Genomic DNA, 23,873 nt, shown 5'->3' on the forward strand with positions numbered 1-23,873 from the left:
ATAGTTTTAGATAGATAGATTTAGAAAATCTATAGATTTAGAAAGAACTAAGGACTAAACAAGTAATAGTAATTTAGCATAACTGATAGCACTTCCTCTTAGTTTATTTTATATTATTTGTAAATAAGTCTCATCAATTAATTAGAATTGCTAAAAAATTAAACTTTAAAGCACATGCAAGAGAGGAAGTCAGGCATTATTGTTATGAATGATAATGATGTCCCATCCCTGAGAAACACAGCCTGCAAGTGATCTTCATGCCACATTGCCTCTTCTGTGTGACTACAAGTCTTTTCATGTTTTTCCTTTAATTGTTCTTTATTGCATTAAGCCAGAATTAGAATGAAAAAATAGTTTCAGGAAGGAGTAGATTTTATGTGTTTGGAGACCAATTCCCTTATGACTTCCAGAAATTGACTGTATTTGGACTTGGCAGAAATACTGCTCGTACAGTGAGGGACGGAAAGAAGCTTGAGGCCTTGCTCCCAGTCACCACAATGGGAGGAGTCTTTAACCCAAGCAGCATTCTTTGTGGAGGCCATGGTTTTCTTTAGATATAAATCCAAGTATCTACACTTCCTGGCTTTATCAACCCGATGCCCTAAGCCTATGTCCAGAGCCTCTCAACAAGAACTATCTTGTGTATCTATCTATACATCCATATTCTTAAATTGTGATTAAGAAAAGATGGCTTTGGGGGCTGGAGCAATAGCACAGTGGGTAGGGCCTTGCACACAGCCAATCTGGGTTCAATCCCTGGCATCCCTTATGGTTCCCCCAAGCCTGCCAAGAGTGATTTTGAGTGCAGAGCCAAGAGTAAACCCTGAGCACTGCCAGGTGTGGCCCAAACACCAAAAAAAAAAAAAAAAAAGAGAGAGAGAGAGAGAGAGAGAGAGAGAGAGAGAGAGAAAGAAAGAAAGAGAAACAAATGATGGCAATGGCTCTGCATGATGTACAGAGTTTGAATGTCACTCATGAAGCCCCTGAGACACAGGATGGAATTAGAATGAAAAGAAGGGTAGCACAGCAATGGGCTAGAGTTCTGCTTCCTATTTCCATAATCTGGTGTCCAATTTAAGTGTCTTAAAATTCTTCATGGGACACTGGTTTTCTGGGTTATTTTCAATAATGCCTTTGTCAAAGCACAAAGAAAAAATATTTTTGAAATAAGTTTAGAGGTTTTTTTTTTTTCCTGCTCTACTGGTGGTAAGTTGTAACCTTGTAGAATGTAAAGACCTGCTTGCATATGAACTTGTCAAAGCCAATAAAAGATGCTCATTTTTTTCTTTACCTTTGTAAGCTTACTGTTATCAAGCTTAATGTTTGCACTCTGATTTAAATGGGATGTAGAATATGTATAAAGTTACTAATTTTATTCAAAATGGAAGAAATGGGAAAACATTGTTTATGGATAATTCAAATGTCTTAAACAGAAATTCGAAGAGATAACTTATCATTGCAGGGAATTACTGCTCATTTTTTAATTGTATTTCTTTTTATTTCCTACCAGATTTCTATCTTTCTGTGAACAACTATTGGATTCTAAATGCTAGACACATAAATTTAACCACACTTTCTGTAGCTGGAGGATTTCGAGATTACCAAGTTCGTTCGGGACTGACTTTTCTACCAAAATTAAGCCATCATACCAGTGCCTTATCTGTTGTGGTAATATTTTTAAAGATATTATTGAAATAGTAACCTGATAGACATAGTGATAGATGAAAAGAGAGATAATATGTAATTGCATGGAAATGAGTGATGAATTGGTTATTGTACAGTGACTATAGTACTGTGTATGTGTCCAGTCTACATTGGTGACCTGCTTTGTATGCAGTAGTCTCTGGGCTCAAGAGTTGTCTCCTAATGTTCCCCTTATCACTGCTTGAAGTAGCTCCCAGGTAATACCAATTGTGGTGCCCTCACTTCCCCCCCCAAAAAAAGGAAGTATGGAGTCTAAGGGCCTCTTATATCTCTGTGAATGCTATCTGTGTCAGCATAGGAATATCTGATATCTACTGAATGTTAGACTGGAATGAAAGTTTACTAATACTGAAATAACAAAACTGGGCTGGAGAGTTAGCGCAATGGGTTGAGTGCATGCTTTGCATGCAGGAGCACAGTCTTGGATCCCTGGTACCACATGTTCATCCAAGCACAGCCACTTTGTTGTGGTTGTTGTTGTTGTTTTTGGGGCTACACCCAGTGATGCTCAGGAGTTACGCGTTGGCTATGTGCTCAGAAATTGCTCCTGTCTTGGGAGACCATATGGGATGCCAAGGGATCGAATCATGGTCCTTCCCAGGTTAGCCACATGCAAGGCAAATGCCCTAATGCTGCACCATTGCTCCAGCCCCAAGCACTGCCACTTGTGATCCCTGACCACAGAGACAGGAGCAAGCCCTGACTACAATCAGGATTGGTTCAACCATTAACCTCCCATATCAAAAATCAACCATTTAGGGTTACCAAGGACTGGATCCAGAGCTTCATAACAAGCAAGGTATGCACACTAACTCTGAAATACCTCCCTGGCTCTGGGAAGTGACAGTTTTTAAAATAATTATCTCAAGAACAGGTAAATAATATTCCTATACATTGGAACTAAAATATCAGAGTTCCATTAAGAGGGTCAAGACTGAGAGGAACAGGGGCCGGAGTGATAGCGCAGCAGTTGGGCTTTTGCCTTGTAGGAGGCCGATCCAGGACGGGCCTAGTTCAATCCCTGGTGTCCCATATGTTTCCCCAAGCCAGGAGTGATTTCTGAGCACATAGCCAAGAGTAACCCCTGAGCATCCACAGGGTGTAGCCCAAAGACCACAAAAAAACAACAACAAAAAAAAAAACAACAAAAAAAACCTGAGCAGAACAGCCACTTCTTGAATGCTCCACTTCAAAGGTTGCTCTAATTATTACATTTCCAGAGGTAAGTAAAGAGAAGAAAAAGTACTAGAGAGGGGAAAAGCCTGGGGGAGATCACTTAGGCCTGGAAATGTCATGTATCCCTCTTACTCTCATACTATTTCAGATAACTTACTTGACCTTAAAGTAAGTGGGCTAAGAGATATGTATGTAATGTGGATGGACAGTCAGCAGTAGCATCACAAAGATCCTTTCCCCAGCTTCCAAGCTGTGCTGAGACATTCTAGCCTTTTGGTTTTTCATACATCTATTAATTTCTATTTTTGCTCTATTTTGACAACTCTGGTGAGGGTAGCTTACTGTGTCTTAATAGTACTAGGGAAACATCAGATTTACTTAAAGTTAGCCTTTGTATGTGAAAAGCTATTCACAGGGAAGTAATTACTTAATATGAAATGGAGTTGTTAGTTCTTGGAGTGTGCTGTACCCTATTTAGGTTGTCTCCTGCAAATAGTTGTAATCTCTGGTAGCACTTCAGATCTTTATCCCACATAGATGGGTTAATCATTTAGGGATTTTTTATTTCAAAATAAGTAAGACAAGATCCCACTTGTCAAAAGAATCTGATTTGGTAATTTTAAAATTGTTATCAGGTATATTTATTTTAAAATATCTCCCACACAAAAGAAAAAAATAGAAAAACAGGCCAGATGATCCTACAGAGACTTAAGCAATTGCCTTGTACAAAGGTTACCACATTTGATTCCCCAAGTCCCACCAGGAGTCAATGCTGAGTATAGTTAGTGTGGCCCAAAACCAAAGAACAAGGACAAAATGTTCTCTATGAGCATGAATACTTTTCAGGTACATCTTGAGTAAGAAGTAATACCTTGGAATGTTTAATTTAGTTACCTAATCAGAATTAAAACTACTAAAAGAGTTACTTTAACTTACATACAAACTATAGTTTATCAAATACTCCTACACTGTCTTTTATTATAGTAAGAAGTAGACGTTAAGTGTAATAAAATATCTTTGGATGTCTTAATAATTTGTATAAAGGAAGGGCCGGAGAGATAGGACAGTGGTAGGGCATTTGCCTTGCATGCAGAAAGATGGTGGTTCGAATCCTGGCATCCCATATGGTCCCCCAAGCCTGCCGTGGCCAATTTCTGAATATAGAACAAGGAGTAGTCCCTGAGCACTGCTGGGTGTGACCCAAAAACCAAAAAAAAAATTTATAAAGGAAAAATCTTAGCCTGAGTAAGCAGTAATGACAATTAATACAGAATTTACACAGAAAATAATTTGATGTTTTTGGATTACCTTTTATAAGAATTTATCATTTATGCACCATAAAGTATAGAAGCTTATGTTGTATATTTCTAAATATAAATTTTAAGAATTTTAGGCTTTTAAGAGAATGGCAAATAAGCTTTTAAGTTTTATTATTTTTCTTTTAGAGTTCAGCAGTGCCCAAGACCTGGGTTTCAACAGATCATCTCTCCATAGTGTGGTAAGTAGATATGGCCTATTTGGGAGGTTTTTTTCAGGCATTGTTTAATAAATATAATTTTGCCTCAGCTGAGCAAGGTAATCATCACAGTCCTGTAAATCTGCTAGTATTTCCTGTAACTTATTTGATTGATTTTTTATTCTAAAGATTCATTTTTTTAGTTGTTTTTTTTTACACCCCCCCCCAGTTGTTTGTTTTTGTTTTGGGGCCACACCTGGAGTTACTCTAATACTACTGCTTGTGCCACCGCTCTGGCCCCTATTCTAAAGATTCTTAAGGGAACATTTAATTAATGGCTTTCTTTTTTTTCTTAATCTTTTTTTAAATAAATACATTGATTAGTTTTGTAAAGTTTTATCCATAAACAAATAAAGACAGGTAAAATATTAACTTAAGAGACTTAGAACTGTAACTTTACTTTTTATCTAAGTTGACTTAGGTTTCCTTTTTTTTTTTCTTTTTTTTTTTTATTTGTTTTGTTTGGCTTTGATTTTGGTCCAAATCCATTGGTGCTCAGGACTACTCTTGGTTCTGCACTCAGGAATACTTCTGGTGCTCTTGGGAGACAACATAGGGTACCAGGGATTGAACCTAGGACAGCTTCATGCAAAGCAGATGCTCTACCCTCTGTACTATCTCTCCAACTCCAACCAAGGTTCCCCTGAATCCCCCCTTTTTTTTGGCATATTTTTTGCCATACCTAGCAGTGCTCAGGAGTTACTCCTGGCTCTGAGCTCAGTAATCACTACTGATGCAGTACGGGACCATTTGGTTGACACTGCATGGCCATCACCCTACCCATTATACTAACTCTGGCCCCAAGGTTCCTTTTTCATACCCCAAATTTGATAGCCAAGGAACCCCTAGCATTTTTCTCAGAGTAAAACTAGAGGCAAAATATTCAGGATTGATTTTTTTAAGATTTTGTCATAGCTAGACAGAATCAAATGCCCTTATGGCAAGATTTTCTGATAAGAATTATAATAAGACTTTCTTAACTAATCACTAAACTCAGAGACTTGAGTATTACAACATGGTCTATTCTAAGCAGTAGCACATAGAAAAAATGTAAGAATTAGGGGCTAGAGAAATACTACCAATACTACCTTGCATACTCAGCCCTGCTTGCCCCCTCCCAAAAATACCAGCAAAAGGTAGGAAGTATATTTATACATATAAGTAAATAAATGAGTCAAGCAATGCATAAATCTTATCTCTGTAGCTTTTGACTTAAAGTTTCTTTGACTATCATCTGCCTATGTAATCAGGGTGTTAATAAGAACCTACAAAATTAGGCATGTAGATCAAAGGTAAAGGGTTTATCTCACATACGTGAGGCTTTAGATTAAATATCAGCGCAACAAAAAAGTTTAAAAAAGAAATTGCCCCCACCTCCCTGTTCATATCTAGTGCTATTTAGGATTTATTTGGACTCTGTGTTCAGGGTCACTCCTGGCTGTCCTCCAGAAACCACATATGTTGATGGGGATCAAGGCAGGGTTGACCACATGCAAGAAAATGCCTTGACCTTTGGACTGTCACTCTGGTCTGCAAAAGTGTTTTTTTTTTTTTTTTTTTATAATTTTTTATTATGAATTATGAGAACAAAAGATGCAAAGAAAGAGGATAAGGTAAAGTTACAGTGGAAGGACAATCACCCATAACATAATTATCAGAAGAAGTCCCCTTGCTGATATCTTAACTTTGAATTTTCACCAAAGAAAGTTAAGATAAATAAAACAGAATCCATGTGCAATTACTTTTTCCCTCAAGTCCCCAGATTGTAGCGCATTATAATATTTCTTAACAGCACACAAGGCAATCTAAAGCCATCAAACTTACTTAACTCCTTAAACATTAGAGGCATAGTGTTTTTTACATTTCCATGTACATGCATATTAGCTTAAGTTAACCTCAAATTTTAAGTGGGTGTGTTTTAAGGATTAGAGTCAAAGGAGCACAGTAAAAACGGTGTTAGAGTGGCAATTGTTGTTTGTATAGGCCCACCAAAATATGAGAGGCATGGAAAGGAATAGCCTTGGCCTAAATACAAAGAGATCCTACCCCTGAAGTTTCCTGGCATAAGACCAGCTCTAGGCCTCAGGAAAATTATCGTTCGCTCCAAGACATTGTCCGTAGCGCCAACACACTTATCACACAGTCTCTGTTGTTGGTCTCATGTTTCTGTATTAAAGATTCTGGAATCTGCATGTCCTACATTGAAGTCATGATGAGGAGTGCCTTCTCGTTTCACCTCACCATGAAAGGGGAATGCAGGAAGCCCTGTCCTATAAGCAGGTTGTTGTTGTTGTTAAGTCTTCTCAGTGTTAAGGGAAGTCTCTTTTGAGCAGGACGATGTCTGAGCAGTGGTAGGGTCTTCCGTGGTAGAGGATTGCTTCCAGGTGATGTAATAGACAAACCTCACCATAAAGGGGCAATACAGCAAGCCCTGTCCAGTAAACAGGTCATTGTTCTTGTTGTCTTCTCAGTGTTAAGGGATGTCTCTTTTGAGTAGATCGATGTCAGAGCAGCTGTAGGGTTGTCCCTGGTACAGGAATGCCTCCGGGTGATGTTATATACAACCTTGGATGTTTTGTAAATGTCTTCTGTAGATCAAGGGGTAAATGGAGAATGCCCATTCTTCTGAGGCCTGTGCTAGGTCTTTATGTCAATGTTCAGGGTGTAAGGTCTCATTGTACTACAAGATTTGTGTGTTCCCATTTCTATTAGATAAGAACTTATTGGTATGTATAGTATTTTCCCATGTCAGTGTGCCTACGCAAACAAGATATAAAGCCACGTGGTGCTATCAGATATATGGGGGCATAAGAACATTTCCAACAAGACCCATGACTTGGTTCAAACATAAGTATTAAACTGAGGGATTCTTTCACACCAAATTCCATATTGAGCAGTTCACAAAGAGAAGATAAAAAAAAATGGGGGGGGGATCATCACTGTATAAGAAAGTATTTAGCAAAAGTTATAGCCGTCAAAGAAAACACCCATAAAATGTTGAAAAGATATGTGTCCTTTTTATGCTTTTTAAAATAGTTGTGTGGGTGTTAACTCTAGGGCATCACTTTGGTCTGTGAATTAGGACTCAAGAGTACTTAAGTTAGAAAGGGTAAAAAAGAAGTAATGATGATAGGAGTTAAAGAGGTTAAAGAGAAATATGAACTTATGAAGGGGTATGCAAAAGGGCAGAGTACAAAATGGACATTCTGCATACATAAAAACATAATTCAATGATAGTGAGTACTATTAATGTTTCTTGTGAGAGTACTATTAATGTTTCTTGTGTTTGAAAATGTAAACTGGACAGAGATTACCAGTGCCAGCCAAACCTCCTCCTGCTAGACTCCCGGCTCCCAGGAAGGAGAGATCCTTCAAGAAGCTGGGAGAACAGAAGTTCAGAGCCCCACCCAGACCATCCCTAAGGAGCCGCATGGATAGTGGGGGAAGGCCTAGGGTCCTTCAAGCTCCACCAAGGGACCCAACTCACCGGCTTGCCCAGGGGTGTGGCCCGGGGAAGCCCTGGATATCTGGAGCAAGGCGGCAGAGGGGTGCTGGGGTTACCCAAATCCCGCACCCCCCCTAGGCCTGGCCAAGCAGGCCTCCGGCATGGCGTGGGCCTGCCAAACCTCCTCCTGCTAGACTCCCGGCTCCCAGGAAGGAGAGATCCTTCAAGAAGCTGGGAGAACAGAAGTTCAGAGCCCCACCCAGACCCTCCCTAAGGAGCCGCATGGATAGTGGGGGAAGGCCTAGGGTCCTTCAAGCTCCACCAAAGGACCCAACTCACCGTCTTGCCCAGGGGTGTGGCCCGGGGAAGCCCTGGAGATCTGGAGCAAGGCGGCAGAGGGGTGCTGGGGTTACCCAAATCCCGCACCCCCCCTAGGCCTGGCCAAGCAGGCCTCCGGCATGGCGTGGGCCTGCCAAACCTCCTCCTGCTAGACTCCCGGCTCCCAGGAAGGAGAGATCCTTCAAGAAGCTGGGAGAACAGAAGTTCAGAGCCCCACCCAGACCCTCCCTAAGGAGCCACATGGATAGTGGGGGAAGGCCTAGGGTCCTTCAAGCTCCACCAAGGGACCCAACTCACCGGCTTGCCCAGGGGTGTGGCCCGGGGAAGCCCTGGATATCTGGAGCAAGGCGGCAGAGGGGTGCTGGGGTTACCCAAATCCCGCACCCCCCCTAGGCCTGGCCAAGAAGGCCTCCGGCATGGCGTGGGCCTGCCAAACCTCCTCCTGCTAGACTCCCGGCTCCCAGGAAGGAGAGATCCTTCAAGAAGCTGGGAGAACAGAAGTTCAGAGCCCCACCCAGACCCTCCCTAAGGAGCCGCATGGATAGTGGGGGAAGGCCTAGGGTCCTTCAAGCTCCACCAAGGGACCCAACTCACCGGCTTGCCCAGGGGTGTGGCCCGGGGAAGCCCTGCAGATCTGGAGCAAGGCGGCAGAGGGGTGCTGGGGTTACCCAAATCCCGCACCCCCCCTAGGCCTGGCCAAGCAGGCCTCCGGCATGGCGTGGGCCTGCCAAACCTCCTCCTGCTAGACTCCCGGCTCCCAGGAAGGAGAGATCCTTCAAGAAGCTGGGAGAACAGAAGTTCAGAGCCCCACCCAGACCCTCCCTAAGGAGCCGCATGGATAGTGGGGGAAGGCCTAGGGTCCTTCAAGCTCCACCAAGGGACCCAACTCACCGGCTTGCCCAGGGGTGTGGCCCGGGGAAGCCCTGCAGATCTGGAGCAAGGCGGCAGAGGGGTGCTGGGGTTACCCAAATCCCGCACCCCCCCTAGGCCTGGCCAAGCAGGCCTCCGGCATGGCGTGGGCCTGCCAAACCTCCTCCTGCTAGACTCCCGGCTCCCAGGAAGGAGAGATCCTTCAAGAAGTCTGCAAAAGTGTTTTTTAAATAAAAAGAATAACTCTGATAGTTTTACCATCAAGAATTCAGGAAGATTTAATTTTATATATCTCAACTATAAAGCATTTGCTTAGGCATAATGATTTGTTAAATGAGTGTGTAACATTAAAGGAAATTTAATGTACTACATGATAGGATTGTATAGATAAGGAAAATAAAACCAAGTTTTAGAGGATAAGAATAAAATAGTCATTACCAAAAGGGATTGGCAGAGGTGAATATATCAGCAAGTTGTAAGATTATAGTTGGAAAAAATCCTTTTTGGTGGTAAGTATAATGTAGTATATATTACTTGATATATAAGATTACATACCTAAAACCTATATAGTGCTATAAACCAACATTATATCAGTTTAAAAATAGTAGTAGACTTGTATGTTTATAACCAAAAACATTTTTAAAAAAAGTTTTATATTTTACACTTATTTCATAGGTGTAAGCAATTACAATTGGCTACAGTTCGAGCATTCTTTGATCTTATTGATGCTGATACCAAACAAGTATGTATTTTTAAATCTTATTAATTTCAATAATTTATTGCAGTAAAACTAAAGATTTTGTTATAGCAGTGATAGTCTTAATGCACTTAAAATTTTTTGATGAGAGCAAACGTCTACATATAACAACTGTAATTGGTTTTAGTATATAAATATCTTCATTTATCTTGTAATGCTTTGATAATTCATAAATGTAATGAAAATGAGAGTGAAAGAAAACATTCTGCCTATCTTGCAAGTTTTTTCCTTCTTAAAAATTTAACATATAACCAGGGGTCCTCAAACTTTTTATTTTTTTATTTTTTTTTTTTTTTTTTGGTTTTTTTGGGCCACACCCGGTGACACTCAGGGGTTACTCCTGGCTATGCGCTCAGAAGTCGCTCCTGGCTTGGGGGACCATATGGGACGCCGGGGGATCGAACCGCGGTCCGTCTCCTAGGCTAGCGCAGGTAAGGCAGGCACCTTACCTCCAGCGCCACCGCCCGGCCCCCCCTCAAACTTTTTAAACAGGGGGTCCAGTTCACTGTCCCTCAGACCATTGGAGGGTCTGACTATAGTAAAAACAAAACTTATGAACGAATTCTTATGTACACTGCATATATCTTATTTTGCAATGAAGAAACAAAACAGATACAAATACAATATGTGGCCCGCGGGGCATAGTTTGAGGACCACTGTATGAGAGGAAAATAGTTACCACTAGTTATTTTATAATGCTTTTCCTTAGAAATGCATTATCCTTCTTTCTTCCCATTCTCCCGATGCCTTGTACCACTCACTTTTTCTTGGCTTCCCTGCATCTTCCATCCCTGCCATTAGTAGAACCTAGGACATGCTCTGAGAGATCCATAATGCAAATGCAGCCTTTTTTATTATCCAGATACTATCCCAATGTTTTGTGCCACTTCTTCCTGGCTCCCCTGTGCAGGGAAGTCCCCATGGACAGTCTGAGTGACAAATTTATCCCTTCTACTCTACTTATTCCAAGGGTTTCTAGTTTTGATATTGCCTTCTGTGCAAAGAGAATCACTAGTTATTCTCCTGTATGAGCACTGAAATAGCATGTTAGGCCACTGATACTGTTAGATTAACAGATTATAGAAGGTAATGGTGTGCTGAAAGATAAAGAAACAGGTCAGATTTTAGACTATTGGATATCTGAATCTCAAATATCAGCATCCATAAATCTTTAACAACAATGAAGAAACAAAGGAATCCACTTGCTCTGGTAGGGAATCTAATGCTGTCAAATCATTGAGCTTAAACAAAGCCTCAACCCTCTTTGGTGAGGAATTGAAAGCAGTGCTCCATGCAGTGGCCAGGGAAATAAGGCAATAGACAGTTCAATCAACTGAAAGATGAATTGAACCAGGATGTCAAAGAGTCCTTAGAAATGGAAGTGAAGGAGTTAAAAATACAATAGCCAGCCATAATAACAATAAATTTCAGCATGAAATGACCATATCAGTGATATTGAAGGACAAAATACTGGCTGGCCATCACCAAGAATGAAGTGACAGAGATAAATGAATGGAAGAGAGTATAAGCTTTGTCTTTGGTAAAAGCAAGTATTGATAATTTTTGAATCTTAGGAAATACAAGAAGGAGCGGAAAAGGGAAGTAGAGTTGGCAGAAAAAGTAATCACTGATATTTTCACAATCTCTGGAGAGGCCCCCACAGATTCAAGAGGCCCAAAGAGTACCAGATAAAATAAAATCAATACACCAAGACGTACTAATCAAAATAGTAAAATCTCTTAAAGCAGCAAGAGAGAAAAAAGCCTTCAAATATAAGGAAAACAACAAGAATAGTAACAGACCTTTCAGATGATCTATTATAAGCCTGAAAAGAGTGGAATAATATATTTAAAGTATATATATATATACATTTAAAATATTTTTCTCATTTAATAAGTGAATGAAAAATCTTTTCAGCCTAAAATCCACTACCTAGTGAACTATTAGATAGACTTGAGGGAGACGTAGAACCTTTTGAGACAAACAAGAACTGGCAGCCTTTGTGGAAGCATTTGTAAAAATTAGACCAATTCTCCAGGATTTACTGACAGTCCATCTATAAAAAAAAATAGACTCTTGCAAAAGCATATTTTATATCACATGCACAAAAATGACAACACATTCTTTATATCAGTTATTTCTCTTAATGTTAATGGACTACATTTCCCTATAAAAAGGCAGAGTAGTTGGATGGATCAGGAAAGATAATTTATTCATTTATTGCCTACAGGAAACACACCTACAGCTGAAGGCTAAATATAAATTCAGGGTGAAAGAATGAAAACAATCACACAATCCTATGGCAGAAAAAAAAGTTGGGACAGCCATACTTACATCAGAGGATATAGCATTCAATATACAGAAGATAGAGACAGTGTTGAATACTGTTGTTGAACAAATATCTCAATAAATCAAGAAATACTGTCAGCATTTATGCACTGAATGCAGGCCCAGCCAAGTTCATAAAGCTTCTGTTAACAACCTTAAACACATTGAAAGAAACACAGGGGCTGGAGAGATAGCACAGCGGTGTTTGCCTTGCAAGCAGCCGATCCAGGACTTAAGGTGGTTGGTTCGAATCCCGGTGTCCCATATGGTCCCCCTCGCCTGCCAGGAGCTATTTCTGAGCAGATAGCCAGGAGTAACCCCTGAGCACTGCCGGGTGTGGTCCAAAAATAAAAAAAAAATAAAAAGAGAAAGAAAGAAAGAAACACAATAAAGTTAAAGAGACTTTAACATCTTTTATTACTAGACAGATCAACCAGATGGAATATCAGTAAAGAGACAAGAGTCTTAATTGAGCTAAAATAACTGGGATTGTTGGACATATACAGGAACCTTTATTCCCCAAAACAAGATACATTCTTTTTTATTACATATGGAATTTTCTCTAAGATATATCACATATTAGGACGTTACTAAAACACGTATACATTTACAAATAGGGAGATTGTACAAAGTACTTTCACCACAATGCCATGAAAGTAGAAGTTATCCACAGAAAGAAGATGGAGAAAACTTTCAACATGTGGAAGCTGAATAAAACACTGCTAAACAGCAACACTATCAAAGAGGAAATCAAGGAAGAAATTAAAAAAATTCCTCGAGATCAATGACAATGAAGTTACAAACTGTCAGAATCTATGGGATGCAAGACAAGCTGTACTATGGAACAAATTCATAGCATCAAAGTTACATTAAGAAAAGGAGGGGCCAGAGAGATAGTACAGTGGTGTTTGCCTTGCAAGCAGCCAACCCAGGACCTAAGGTGGTTGGTTCAAATTCTGGCATCCCATATGGTTCCCCGTGCCTGCCAGGAGCTATTTCTGAGCAGATAGCCAGGAGTAACCCCTGAGCAACGCTGGGTGTGACCCAAAAACAAACAAAAATATATAAAGCCCAAATCAACAACCTAAACACACATCTCAAAAATCTGTAGAAGAAACAACAACAAAGAAGAGGAATAGTAAAAATGAGAACAGAAATCAACAACAGAAACTAAGAAAGCGAATTAATCAGTAAAACCAAGAGATCTTTGAAAGAATAAACAGATAGATAAACCTTTAGCTAGTTTCACTGTTTCCTCAACCCCAATAGTTAGTTTTCTTTTTTTGGACTGTTCTCTAGATGCATTAATATAATAGGGAGTCTATTTACTGAAAATAGACATTATTAAAATTAAAATGTGTTCTCTTTCAAGGAGCAAGTCAGAAATGTTAATATAAATGCTCGTGAACTTTGAAGGGGATTGAACAAAAAAAAGTAGTAGACATTGATCCTTACTGTCACTTTTTGTCATTATCTCAGTGAATTTATGCTTAGAATATCACTTACCTTTCGGTGTTTCTGTACTTAATTTGAAGAGTTCACTAGTGTTGGATTGCAAATGGATTTTATAACAACCCCCCTAGAGGGGGCTAGATACTTACCTGGCAGGGGAGATACCATGATCATGAAGGTGGTTTTCCCAGGGTGAGGCTTATCCATTGCACTCCGGATGTGCTGACCCCTGCGATTTCCCCAAATGTGGGAAACTCGACTGCATAATTTGTGGTAGTGGGGGACTGCGTTCGTGCTCTCCCCTTAATAAAAAAGAAAGAAAAAAAAAAGAGGGAGCTAGAGAAGGTTTTCAACACTTATGGATAGGACTAAGATTTTTTTTTTTTTGGTTTTTGGTTTTTGGTTTTTGGGCCACACCCGGCAGTGCTCAGGGGTTACTCCTGGCTATCTGCTCAGAAATAGCTCCTGGCAGGCGAGGGGGACCATATGGGACACCGGGATTCGAACCAACCACCTTTGGTCCTGGATCGGCTGCTTGCAAGACAAACACTGCTGTGCTATCTCTCCGGGCTCAGGACCAAGATATTTAAAAGCAAACTAAAAAATGCATTATCCTCTTTCATGCTTTTTTTTTTTTTTTATGAAAAAATGTATTTTGATGCACACAAAAGGACCAAATAAAGGAGTATCCAAGGAAACAGTTGGCAACTCATATTTTCTATATTGATTATTTTTTTCTTTTTTTGGGGGGTGGGGGTTCCGGGCCACACCCGTTTGATGCTCAGGGGTTACTCCTGGCTAAGCGCTCAGAAATTGTCCCTGGCTTGGGGAGGACCATATGGGACGTGGGGTGGGGGGATCGAACCGCGGTCCTTCCTTGGCTCGGGCTTGCAAGGCAGACACCTTACCTGTAGCCTGTAGCGCCACCTCGCCGGCCCCTATACTGACTAATTTTTTGTTAGAGGATTATCACTTATTTTGTAAGTTTATTTGAATTACTACACTAGATTCTTAAGACATGTTTCCTGAGTCAGTACATTTTTATGTGTTTTATTTTTACTGTTACTTGAAGTACTATTGTATATATAATTTAGAATCTGTGCATTGGGACCAGACTGCTAGGATTTAAATCCTGATTCTAAATATTTTGTTTGTTTTGGTGTAAGGGGAAATGGGTGTCTTAGTTGGAGTGCTCAGGGTTGTTTTTTCCCCCTGACTTTGTGCAAAGGGATAACTCCTGGAAGTGCTCTGGGGTTCATGTGTTGACAAAGAGTTGCACTGGGGTCTGCAGGCTGCAAGGCAAGATCCTTAACACTGATACTAATTCCAGCTCTGACACTGAGTCATTAATAGGAGTCTTAGATACATTCTGTAATTTGTTTCGTTTTTAATAGTTAAAATGTAGATGTTAAAAAGTCCTTATCTTAGAGTTCTTGATAGATTAAATAAATTAGTAACATATTACTAAACACTTAGAGTGACTTGCCAAGCGTAACTGTGTTGCTTATTGTTATTTGAAACTGTTACATTGACCTATCAAAATGAATATAAAATGATACAGAATATATCAATGTTCTTTCTAGATAACTCAAAATCCTAAGAAGAAATTGTCAGTCTTGAATCACCACTTTATAAGACACCCAGCAAAACAATTTGAGGAAAATCCAGCAATAGTTTCTGACTTAACAGGTTGGTTGGTGGTGGTAATGCATTTTCATTTCAGGTAGAGATTTGATTAGTAATTTAATGTAAATTTGTTATTAGCAAAATCTTTAAAAGTTAATTAATTTTTATTAATTTATTTATAAAATTTTTATATAAGGAAAAAAATTAAGGTTGGGATAAAGTTAAGGAAGGGAAAGGATTGTGAAACAATATAAAGTAAATAGAAGTAGAAATTTTGCCTTAAGGATAGGGAACTAGATCATGTGAAACAGCATATGCCTAGCTTGTGTGAAGGAATTGTACCACATATTCCTGGCACTACATATATGTGGCCGTATATTTGTGCTGAAAGTAACATAGCAACCAGAAAACTGACTTTAAGTGGAGAGTAGAACTGAGGGGTAAATCCCTTGCTCACCCCTTAGAAGTGACTCCCAGCTGTGCCCAAGGGACCGTGTGAAGTCAAACCCAGGAGCTGAAGCCAGGTGTCCTGCGTCAAAGCACAGACTTCAGCCTATTGAGCTATCCCTATGGCCCTACAAATTAAATTACATAAATTTCATACTCCTCCCCACGTGTTTTTAGCATCATAAAGCAAGTGCTTATTCTTAGCTTAGTTTTTCAGTATGTCATTCATTCATTTGGATTTATTAAGTCATTCTTCATTTCTTGTTTGGGGAAGATTTCTTTGCACCAATTCATGAGATAGATTAAAAGGGCTTTGCTTGATGTGAATTCTAGTCATTGATGAATATATAGAAAACATCTTGCTATATTTTCTGTTTTAAAATAGCAGGCGTGGTTCCAGAACAATAGTACAATGGGTAGGGCATTTCCCTTGCCTGCAGCTGACCCCGGTTTGACCCCTGTCACCTAATATGGTCCCCAAAGCACTGTCAGGAGTGATCAGTAGCAAAACCAGGAGTAATCCCTTAGTCCACCAGGTGCAAACCAAAGTCTAAAAATAAATAAATAAATAAACAAACAAAAAAAGAATAGCTAATGTTACAGAAATATATATTTTTTAATCTTTCTGTAGTTGAGAGGCCCATTTGCCTTGTCCGGTGCCAACCCAAGTTCTAGCCTAAGATGCCCATCTGGTCCCTGGAGCCCATCAGGTGTGATCCTTGAGCACAGAGCCAGGAGTAAGTCCTGAGCACTGCTGAGTGTACACCCCCCTGTACATATCTTGTTCTACTTGAGAAGTATTTCAGCACTCAAAACAAGAACTTTTTTTAATATTTTAAAAATAAAACCAAGTCAAACAAATTTATTTCCTTTAAATTAGGAACATCTATGTGGGTTCCAGTAGAAGTATCCAAATGGTCTTATGTCGCTTACAATGTAAGTATACCACTAATTGATTTTTTTTTCACTGAAAAACTTATTCACTAATTATCTTTAAAAGTTAAAATATTTTAAACACTATAATTTTCACACATCAAATTAATTTAATGACCGCTTAATAATGAATTTATTATTCAGTTTATAGTTTTCCAGTTTTATTATAACTATTCTTTTTTTGTTGTTTCTTGGATTTTCAGTATTTTTTTTAATAAAGACACAAGAAATCATGCTATATGTCTTATTCTTTTAATCTATAGTAATTTCTATACTCCTTTCTTTATAGTAGCTAGTTAACAATATAAGCCATTTTTTAAGTAGATTCAGTGTTGACTTTTTTTTTTTTTTTTTTTGGTTTTTGGGCCACACCCTGTGACGCTCAGGGGTTACTCCTGGCTATGCGCTCAGAAGTTGCTCCTGGCTTGGGGGACCATATGGGACGCCGGGGAATCGAACCTTGGTCCGTCCTAGGCTAGCGCAGGCAAGGCAGGCACCTTACCTCCAGCGCCACCGCCCGGCCCCCAGTGTTGACTTTTTATTGCATATCCGTGTTATCTTCCATCAGATTCTTTGTTCGATTATTTTTCTATGACTTAGTAATTAGATATATGTCCATGGTGATGTTCAATTTTTTTTTTTTTTATTTACTGGACTTTCTCTTTTTTTGTGTGATGTTATTGGCTAATGAAGAAGAATGTACTCACAGGGTGCAAAAGTGATGTATTCTAACTAGTCCTTTTTCATTAACTGAAACACTGTAGAAAATCTTCTCATCTACTAAATTTGTCAAAAATGGAACAAGTCATAATGTAAAAGTAATAATAATTGCCTAGATCTTTGAATTTTATACTTACTGATTATCAGAATAGTGAGTTGGTTTGCAATAATTCTCCAAAGTGAACATAAGACATTTTAGACTTTTGTTCTTCTGAATATTATTATAAACTTACGGATTTAAAAATTAATTATTTGTATTTTTTATAACCTAAACTACTAGGATTTTTTGTTTGTTTGTTTTGGCCATACCCAGTGACGCTCGGGGGTTACTCTTGGCTATGTGCTCAGAAATCACTCCTGGCTTGGGGGACCATATGGATCGAACCGCAGTCTGTCCTAGGCTAGTATCGGCAAGGCAGAGACGCCTTACCACTTTGCGCCACCACTCTGGCCCCAGGATTATTTATTTTTAATCCTAAAATTCAGATTGTTTTGTCTTTGACTAGCAGAAGCCATAGCAAAATAGTCTCCTAAATATTTTTGAAATACCTCTTTAGTTGTGTCTAATAGTTTTCTTTCTAGTATGAGAAAAGAAATTTTTACTCACTCATTCTGTATATTTTCTAATCTCAGAGCTCGAATAACATTTTTTCTCTAAAGAATTCTTTTTACTATTTGGAAAACATGAAGTCCCAAAACTATCATTTGGCAGTAAAAGTATTTTTGATTAGTGAGTTACGATTTGTAGGCTTTAATTAGGGAACAGAGCTGAGAAATGTTGTTATGTAGATTAGATGACCACAATCAGACAAAAATAAAAGCATGCATTCATACTGATACTTCCAAGACAAAATGAAACTGTGTACTCATGGTTTCAGATGGCCCGATCTTTCTGGTTTTTATCTGTCTTTTACCTATATCCAGAATATTAAGTTTCAACAATACCTAGAATGATAGAATTAGAATATTATTTACTCGTTGCTTTATCTGGATTTTCTAATGATGGAATTATCCACCCATGACTGTTTTTACTCTGTCTCTTTTTAGGAATCGGATAAAATATATTTTACGTTTCCTCTTGCAAATCATAGGAAAACATACACGCATGTCTATTGTCAGAGCACCATGCTGGTAAGATAATTGGGTCATTTTATAAAAATTTGAAAGGCTAACTGCTGCTCATTTTTAATATTTCATGTCCAATAGGTATAATCTATAGCAGTTAATTATTATTAAATTATTATTAAATTTAATAAATTGAAATATTAGAATGAAATTTTGATTGAAGTTTTAATTAAGATGTTTCTATAAATAATACTATTAAATTATATCTTTATTTCTGTCTTTTAACCTTAATTTCCTATACATACAAATAAAGGAATTACATTGAAAGCTATTACTTACTGTGGTTCTTGGACCACACCTGCTTTAGGCTCTGTGCTTATTAGAATTTCTTCTGGATGAAGCTGAACATATCATGCTGATTGAAGATAGAAGGAGATGAGAGAGATATACAATGATCTTTTTGATATGTGGGATATAAAGAAATCATTATAGGGGGAATAACAGATGCCTAAGGGAAGCAGAAATGGGGAACTTGTTTTCAGTAGGTAGCTTAGCACAAGGAAGGGAATTGGGGGTGGGACACTGGGAAAGTGGTTGAAGGAAGCAGACACTCCGGTACAGGGCATGGCACTACAACAGTTCACGTATAAAACTCTACTAATTACAGTTTGTAACAATTCTCAAATAAAATAAGGTTTAAATTAATTTTAAAAAATAGTATCGGGCCAGAGCAGTGGCACAGCAGTAGGGCGTCTGCCTTGCATATGACAGACCTTGCTTATGACAGACCTTCCCTGACATCCCATATGGTCCCCCAAGCCAGGCACAATTTCTGAGTATCACATGTGTGGCCCCAAAAAAACAAAATAAAAACCAAAACAAACAAAACAAAACAAAAAAGTACCTAATGAAAAGAACCTGCAACCCCAAATTTTCCACTCTGCAAGGTTACCATTCAGATTTGAGGGAGGGGTGATCAAAAACATTTTTAAACAACAGCTGAAGACATTTATGTAATCAAGAGAATGTCAAATAGAAAAAATGACAAAAGTCCTCAAAAATAATAAGGGGCAACACTTTCGTTCCTATCAATGATTTCTCTAAAATATAATCAAATAAAATCTATCAAAAGGCCTGTAGAGTGACTGGATACTCAGGAAACAAAATGCAACCTGTTGCATACAAGAGGTACACTTAAACTAGTATGATAAACAAAAGCTAAAGGAAAAGGCTGGAAAACAATCATGTAGATTTAAAAAGAAACAGAGGGGCAAAATGATAGTGCAGTGGTAGGGCATTTGCCTCACATGCGGCTGCCCATTTAGCTCAGCCATCTATGGGGGATCAGAACAAAAGTACAGTGGGTAAGAAGCTTGCCTTGCACATAATTGACTAGGGTTCTATCTCTGGTACCCAGATGGTCCCCTCAGTCCTTCCTTAGCCTGCCCTCAACACAGAGCTAGGAAAGAGTAAGCTCTGAGCACCACTACATGTGACCACCAAAAAAAAAAAAAAGGAAGGAAGGAAAGAAGGAAGGAAGGAAGGAAGGAAGGAAGGAAGGAAGGAAGGAAGGAAGGAAGGAAGGAAGGAAGGAAGGAAGGAAGGAAGGGAAAAGAAAACTGGAAAGGAAACAAGAGCCTTCATTGAGAAATTAGAACTGAGTTTAATATGCATACACAGAATCTTCCACTCTCAAAAGCCAAATACACATTTTTCCCCAGTACATATGAATTATTCTTCAGGATAGATCACACGTGAGTGCATGATTTTAGTGGCCATAAGGTCACAGAAATACAAATAATATCAAATATATTTAGATCACATGCCATGATGGTAGATATTAACCATAAAACAAATGAGTGGAGGAAAGACAACATTTGGAAGCTGAAAAAATTCTTTTTTTTTATAACTTGGGTCAAAGAAGAAATAAAAGACAGAATGAAGATAAACTCTCAGAATCACAGCAGAGCAATACAAAGGGAAAATTTTGAAGCAGTATGGGCTTACATCATGAAACAGAAAAAACAATCAAATCTTACACTTGAGAAACTAGACAAAGAATAGTTGAGTTCCAAAGTAGAAAGAGGAAATAATAAAAAATTAGAGCAGGAAACAATGATATAAATATCAAGAAAACAATATAGGTCATTGAAACCACAAACAGGTTTAAAAAAATATCACATTGAAAAGTAAATAAAAGTTTAGATTTTACTGGTTCTATGGCTCTTCAGTGAATAATAATAAAGGTGAATAATGTTGCTCAAGTATCATCACCAGCTCATGATGACTGATCAAATTACAACAGTCTTAAATACAAGCCCTTGGAATTCTGTTTCAACCCAAATACATTTCCTTTAGTGTAGAAAATGTGTCTTGTGATCATTGAGAACTCAAATGGTAAACTAACTTAGAGTGTTATATTTAGTTACTATGATTTGGAATTTTTTTTTGATTAGTCACTTTTTTATTTCTATTTTTTGCAACCACCTAATTAAAGAATGACTCATCAAATTCTGAAAATGTTGGTACAAAGGTCAGAATCATCCAGGCATTGTGCCTTGGAGAAGTGCCCATCTCATCTGGTCATGGTCACTCTTTTTTTTTTTTGTTGCCACTCTAACTTACCTACTGACTTATGCTGCCATTGGACTAAACTCCTGATAGGCACATGGTGAAATACCTTATAATGACTTTTTTGGTAGTGATGAGGCTCAAAGCCAGGTACATATTTGAGGCTCATGCTAGATCACTGAACCATTACCCTTGCTCCCCAATATCTGGTTTTATAATTATTTTCTATAATATTTAGTGTATTTTGTTTGTGTTATTAACAGGATACAAATAGTTGGATTTTTGGCTGCATAAACAGTTCTTCTATGTGGTGAGTCTGTTTGCCTTGGAGCTCTTTGTTATCCATGTTTTCAACTGTATACTTTGGAGTATTGTTATGGTGGCCAAACTCAGGTGCTCAGGGATAACTCCTGGCAGTGCTCTGTGGTCATATATGGAACTGGAGATCAAAGTAGCATCAGATGTTTATAACTCAGGTGCATCAATCTCTGTATTATTACTCTGGCTCCCAGATTATAGTTTTTTGGTGGGAGTTGAGGGTTGGCCACACTTAGCAGTGCTGTAAGCTCTGTTCTCATGGAATATGCCTGGCTAGGATTTGGGGACCATACTGGATGCTGGCATTTGAACCTGGATTGCCTGTGTGCAGGGTAAGCACCCTACTCACTATAGTATCTCTCTGGCCCCAACTTTTTTTTTTCTTTTTCTTTTTTGGTTTTTGGGTCACACCTGGCAGCACTCAGGGGTTACTCCTGGCTCTATGCTCAGAAATTGGCCCTGGCAAGCACAGGGGACCATATGGGACGCTGGATTTCTAACCACCGTTCTACTGCATGAAAGGCAAACACCTTACCTCCATGCTATCTCTCCGGCCTATTTTGTTTGTGTGCTTGTTTTTGTTGGTTTTTTGTTTGTTTTGTTTTGTTTTTTGTTTGTTTTTTGTGGTGCTTATCGATATAGCTGGAGTCCTCACTGGATATTTGACACTTCTTTTGGTACTGGTGGAGTGTTTCACCTCTTTCTCCTTCACCTCCCAAATCGATGATGAGAGCCACTAGAAGGATTCCGCCCATTTTCGGGGTATTAGACTCTTACCCCAATTTATTACTTTTTTCTTTTTCAGGCAAAACCACGTAACTTGAAATAGCTGGTCTTGCCTCCAGTTAGAGGGGGAAATAAGGGAGGCCTCAAGACCAAACAGGTGCAAGACTACTAAGTAATAGGTTAGATACAGAGGGGACCACATATTCTAGCTGCCCTGGGGGTGAGGGAAGAAGAAATGGGAGGGAAGACAAAAATGGACGGGCAGGGAGAACAATTCGGTGATGGATGGGAATCCCTCCTGATTTTATGTAAATATGTACCTAAAATATTATTGTCAACAATATGTAAGCCACTATGATCAAAATAAAATTATATTATAATAAAAAAAATAGTATTTTACATTTTTTTTTTTTTTTGGTTTTTGGGCCACACCCATTTGACGCTCAGGGGTTACTCCTGGCTATGCACTCAGAAATCGCCCCTGCTTGGGGGGGACCATATGGGATACCGGGGGATCGAACCGCGGTCCGTCCTACGCTAGCGCTTGCAAGGCAGACACCTTACCTCTAGCGCCACCTTCCCAGCCCCAGTATTTTACATTTTTAAACAGTTCATGATACTGAATTGAACCCATGGAGGATCTCACATTTATGAGGCATGCTATTGACTATTGAGCCATATGCTGGCCCACCAACTTAATTTGTTTTTAACTCGTTTTACATCTATGTATATTGTTACTGATTTTTAAATGAAAATTAAAATGATAGGGGTCTGAATGGTAGCACAGAGTGAGGGCATTTTGCCTTGCATGCAGCTGGCCCAGGATGGATGCGGGTTCCATCCCCAGCATCCCATAATTCCCTCAGCCAGGAGTGATTTCTAAGCGCAGAGCCAGGAGTAACCCCTGAGCACCTCCAGGTGTGGACCCCCCAAAAAACAAAAAAAAAATCTTTGAAAAAAAAGATGATAAAACCAGTAATTTTCACAGACATTGAAATAGTTGGCTATTAAAAAAAGAATTTTTTTGTTCCTAAATAGAGTATAAAGGAGTAGACTTATGAAACTTCATTCTTTAAAACTCTGATTAGTTTGTGATGGTTGGTTGCTTTTCCTCTTAATCTTATTTATAATATTTTTAAACTTTAACATATTTATCAATTAATTATATTTTCTTATTTCAAAGTCGGCAAGGGGTTGACTTATCATGGAAAGCTGAATTATTGCCAACAATTAAGGTAATGTATGCTTTTGTATTTTAATATTCAGGTGAAAAAAATGCTTGAGCCAATAGTTATTTTAGAATGTGTTCTTTTATTTTGTAGTGATCTAGGTATTAAATGAGATTTCCGACGTAAGTTTAAAAGTATCTTTCTTTAGATTAATGGAGAAAAACATGCATTTTTACCTTTTATAAACTATGTTGATAATACTTTAATCAAAATTAAATCTCTTATATCAAGATCAAGAATTTTTTTAATTTTCAACTTATCTTTATTTATCTTAAATATAATTTTTATTTTGACCATATTGGCTTGCATATCTTTCACAGTAATATTTTAGGTACATATTAACATTGAATCAGGGGAATTCCCATCACCAAATTTGTCCTCCTCCACCCCCGTTCCCATCTTTACCCCCTACCTTCACCACCACCCCACCCCCCCCCCCGGGCTGCTAGAATAAGTGGTCCCCTCTGTGTCTAGCTTATTATTTAGTGATCATAGGTGTTTGGTCCTGGTATCCTTCCTTATTTTCCCCTCTATTTGAGAGGCGGAACTAGATAGTTCAAGTTATGTGGTTTTGTTTGAAGAAAAGAAAAGCAATAAAATGGGGTAAAAATCAAATAAGCCAAAAATAGGTGGAGTTCTTCTAAAGGCTCT

General features: G+C 38.7%; 1 protein-coding gene and 1 non-coding gene across 2 annotated transcripts in view; both read left to right on the forward strand.

Moving 5' to 3' along the window:
* The window catches only part of PGAP1 (post-GPI attachment to proteins inositol deacylase 1), an 80,845-nt gene that overhangs the window by 26,657 nt on the left and 30,315 nt on the right, over positions 1-23,873 (forward strand). The window contains exons 5-12 of the mRNA XM_049773180.1: positions 1,511-1,668; positions 4,326-4,378; positions 9,726-9,792; positions 15,171-15,276; positions 16,541-16,596; positions 18,361-18,444; positions 21,213-21,259; positions 23,177-23,228. Of these exons, the coding sequence (XP_049629137.1) occupies positions 1,511-1,668; positions 4,326-4,378; positions 9,726-9,792; positions 15,171-15,276; positions 16,541-16,596; positions 18,361-18,444; positions 21,213-21,259; positions 23,177-23,228 (623 nt within the window). The remainder of the gene's footprint in view (positions 1-1,510; positions 1,669-4,325; positions 4,379-9,725; positions 9,793-15,170; positions 15,277-16,540; positions 16,597-18,360; positions 18,445-21,212; positions 21,260-23,176; positions 23,229-23,873) is intronic.
* LOC126010592 (U1 spliceosomal RNA) lies at positions 13,729-13,892 on the forward strand. The gene has a single exon (XR_007496613.1). It is a non-coding gene; the product is annotated as a U1 spliceosomal RNA (small nuclear RNA).

This window comes from Suncus etruscus, chromosome 5, assembly GCF_024139225.1.
Source record: "Suncus etruscus isolate mSunEtr1 chromosome 5, mSunEtr1.pri.cur, whole genome shotgun sequence".
Classification (NCBI taxonomy): Eukaryota; Metazoa; Chordata; class Mammalia; order Eulipotyphla; family Soricidae; genus Suncus; species Suncus etruscus.